The sequence below is a fragment of the Octopus bimaculoides genome, chromosome 9, assembly GCF_001194135.2.
Source record: "Octopus bimaculoides isolate UCB-OBI-ISO-001 chromosome 9, ASM119413v2, whole genome shotgun sequence".
In the NCBI taxonomy this organism is placed as follows: Eukaryota; Metazoa; Mollusca; class Cephalopoda; order Octopoda; family Octopodidae; genus Octopus; species Octopus bimaculoides.
The window spans coordinates 57,987,384-57,990,806 of record NC_068989.1 but is presented as its reverse complement, the minus strand read 5'-3'; the positions used below and the strand labels follow the sequence as shown (position 1 = coordinate 57,990,806).

Sequence of the window (3,423 nt, the reverse complement as noted above, 5' to 3'; positions counted from 1 at the left end):
GCTACAAATTAGGATTTAGAAAATAGTCATTTAAATCCATACCAGTGCTTAACTGATAATTATTCTATCAACCTCAGAAAGATGAAAAATAAGCTGACTTTAACAGGATTTGAACTCAAAACATAACATACATTTTTGTGCAAAAACAAATCCAAGTTAATAATGGTTGTATCTTTTGTGAAAATAATTTATTAAATTTTAAATTTCATTAATTTTTTTTTTTTTTTTTTTTTTTGGTGAAGTAAAAAACATTTTTTTTTTTCAAGATTATTACAATAACAATAACAATAACAATAACAAAGCTGCAAAATTTGAGAAGAATCCAGAATATGAAATTAATAAATCTTCATATCAGCACTTATGTTTCAAAAATTGATACTGATTAATATATTTTGTTTAATTAAAATCATATGTATTCAAATTTCCTAGCTAGAAATCACTGTGTATATAATTTTATACATTTTGTATGTGACAATATTGAGTGTGTGTCTGTGTGTATACACATAGCTATATCCAGTTGAGTGTATATGAGCTATGATTTAAAATACAATTCCATAAATATAATATTAAATAATAATAACATTCAACAATCTCCTAATTATAATGTCCCAGCAAACTGGTAGTTAACAAAGTGTAACTTCAGGTATAAATATAAAAAATCTTCAGTTTTTTCCAGGCATAAAGAAACTATTTAAGCTGGAAGTAACACTTTTGAAGGATTCAAGATGTTGTTGGGATCTAATGCTTTTTTCATTTCCTTCATCACCTGAATGGTGTTCTCATCAAATTCTTGAGTCAATAAGTGTCGTTTACCAAGACCAATTCCATGCTCTCCAGTGCATGTGCCATTGAGTGCCAAAGCTCTCCTAGGAAAGAATAAAATAGCATGACAAAATAATAATTTTGGTTATGCTAACACAACTACATTGTAACATAATAATATTCATACATAGCATCACAACCCATGCCAGCATGGAAGGCAGATGTTAAATGACGATGATAATGATGAGCACCACAACATTCCATTGTGATACCATACACACAAACACAGTATCTTAGCATTTCACTGTGACACCACACATACACACACACACATAGTAGTGGAACCCCTCATAACTTTTTTTTTTTTAATTTTCAGAAACTTTTTGCAAATTCATGTTCTACACATGGGAATCCTATGAAAAAACGTTTTTGAAATTTTTATTTTAAATCCCAGTTTAAAATACAGAGTTTGAATTTTTGGCTTAATTCCGGCAATAGACCATTAAATGTGTTTATGAGGAGAAAGATATTGAAAAACATCAATATGTGAGAGTGACAAACAAACAAGGATGGCATGAAGTGGTTGTGAGATGTGCTAAAAATCACACAATAAAATCTTGTTTCCTTCTTTCCATAATTATATGAATTCCCATGTGTAGAACACAAATTCACAAAACTTTCCTGAAAATTCCAAAAAATAAAAAAGCTATGAAGGGTTACATGGAGTGCATGAAGCAGAATTTCACCTTAACATTGTACTATGGTACCATATACACAAACACAGAACCTTAACATTTGCTTCTTATGTTGGCATGGGTTCGACTGTTTGACAGGATGCTAGCAAGCTGCAAGACTAGCTGTGTTGAGCTCCAGTGTCATCCCTGACACGGTTTCTATGGCTTGATATCTTTCTTAATGTCAACCACTTTACAGAGTGTACTGGGTGCTTTTTCGTGCCACTGGCACTAGTGAGGTTGCCATGTAACTTGCAAGACAGAAAATAACAGAAAGGAAAATGAAAAAGCTCCCACTGTTAAGAAGTAATGGCAGTGGGGGGTTCTATGCCATGTGCTGAAAGGTATTATGGAGGGACAAGGAGAGGTGTCTTGCTATAGAGGAGATATATGGCTGAAGGAGTTAAGAGAAAGGTAGTGATGGGGTGCTAGAGCAAACTATCAAGGAACAAGAAGTTGAGCATGAGAGAGGACATGGATGGTGTGTTATGAGAGAGGATGAAAGAGTGGATGCATTCATAAGAGTGTGAGGGGGAAGTAAACGGGTGGAGGTAGAGGTTAATGAAGTGAGTGATGAACAAGGTTGGGGGGTGCAGATGATGGACATATGAGTATGTAGATGGGTGAGGTGAGTGATATATGAGGCGATATATATGAGTATGTAGATGGGTGAGGAGAGTGATATATAAGGCGGCGAGCTGGCAGAAACGTTAGCACGCTGGGCGAAATGCTTAGCGGTATTTCGTCTGCCATTACGTTCTGAGTTCAAATTCCACCGAGGTCGACTTTGCCTTTCATCCTTTCGGGGTCGATAAATTAGTACCAGTTACGCACTGGGGTCGATGTACTCGACTTAATCCCTTTGTCTGTCCTCATTTGTACCCTCTATGCTTAGCCCCTTGTGGACAATAAAGAAATAAGAAATAAGAGGTGAGTGATATATGAGTGGTTTAGGAAGAAGAATAGATCAGAAAGTATGTAGGAAAAGTAGAGAAGATATAAGTAACATTAGGAACAGTATATAAGGAACAGTAGGAAGCTGGATCATGACGTTAGATATGGGAAGGCATTGAGAATGATAGCAGGTAAGGGAGGTGTTTAGGATGGAGTATAGCAAAGGTGAAGGAGAGCAATGGCTGAAGGCACAGACAGGAAGTTACTAGTTGAGAGTGTGGGTAAGGATAATGAGAAAAAGAAGCAGTTCTGCGAGTCGATCAGATGTAATATGTGTGGATACTACTCTCAGTTGAGTATAGCAGCTGCACAGTAATATAAATGAGAGTGGGGAATTGGGTGAGGAATGACTGATGTGTCAGGGAGAGGGGACAGAGAAAAGGAAGTTTCATATTCACAACCATAACTGCTGGATATCAATTTTGTGGTAACAGGTAGGTCATATCAAGCACAGCAAAACATCAATTATCTCAGTCCTTTGTCATCTCCTCCGTAATGCTCAGCATCTTGTGATCAGCCTTCAATACTGCTGGAAGACTCTATGTCTGGCAACAGGACTCTGCACCATGCCACACAAGCAGGAGAATCCAGTCATGGCTGCGACCACATCACCCCCTAAAATCTGGCCACCTAACTCACCAGACTGCAACCCCCTTTATTATTATGCGTGGGCACAGTTGAGTAGGAGGCCAACAAAACTCCTTGTACAGTTCTATATTTAAGAGATGAGGAATTATTTACATTTGACGGATATTTGTCCTCGTCTTGTTTGTTGTTAACACAATGTTTCGGCTGATATACCCTCCAGCCTTCGTCAAGTGTCTTGGGGAAATTTCGAACCTGGGTTCTCATTCCTAACGATGTTACTATTATTATATTATTATTATTATTATTATTATTACTATTATTAATCAGGTCGCTGCTGTGAATCGAACTCGGAACCTTGGGGTTAGTAGCCTGCGCTCTTAACCAC

General features: G+C 36.9%; 1 protein-coding gene across 1 annotated transcript in view; it reads right to left on the bottom strand.

The window, feature by feature from the left end:
* Positions 1-229: 229 nt before the first annotated feature.
* LOC106871388 (probable D-lactate dehydrogenase, mitochondrial) overlaps positions 230-3,423 on the bottom strand; it is a 25,497-nt gene continuing 22,303 nt past the window's right edge. Inside the window, exon 12 of the mRNA XM_052970916.1 lies at positions 230-866. Within this exon, the coding sequence (XP_052826876.1) occupies positions 692-866 (175 nt within the window). The 3' untranslated portion in view covers positions 230-691. The remainder of the gene's footprint in view (positions 867-3,423) is intronic.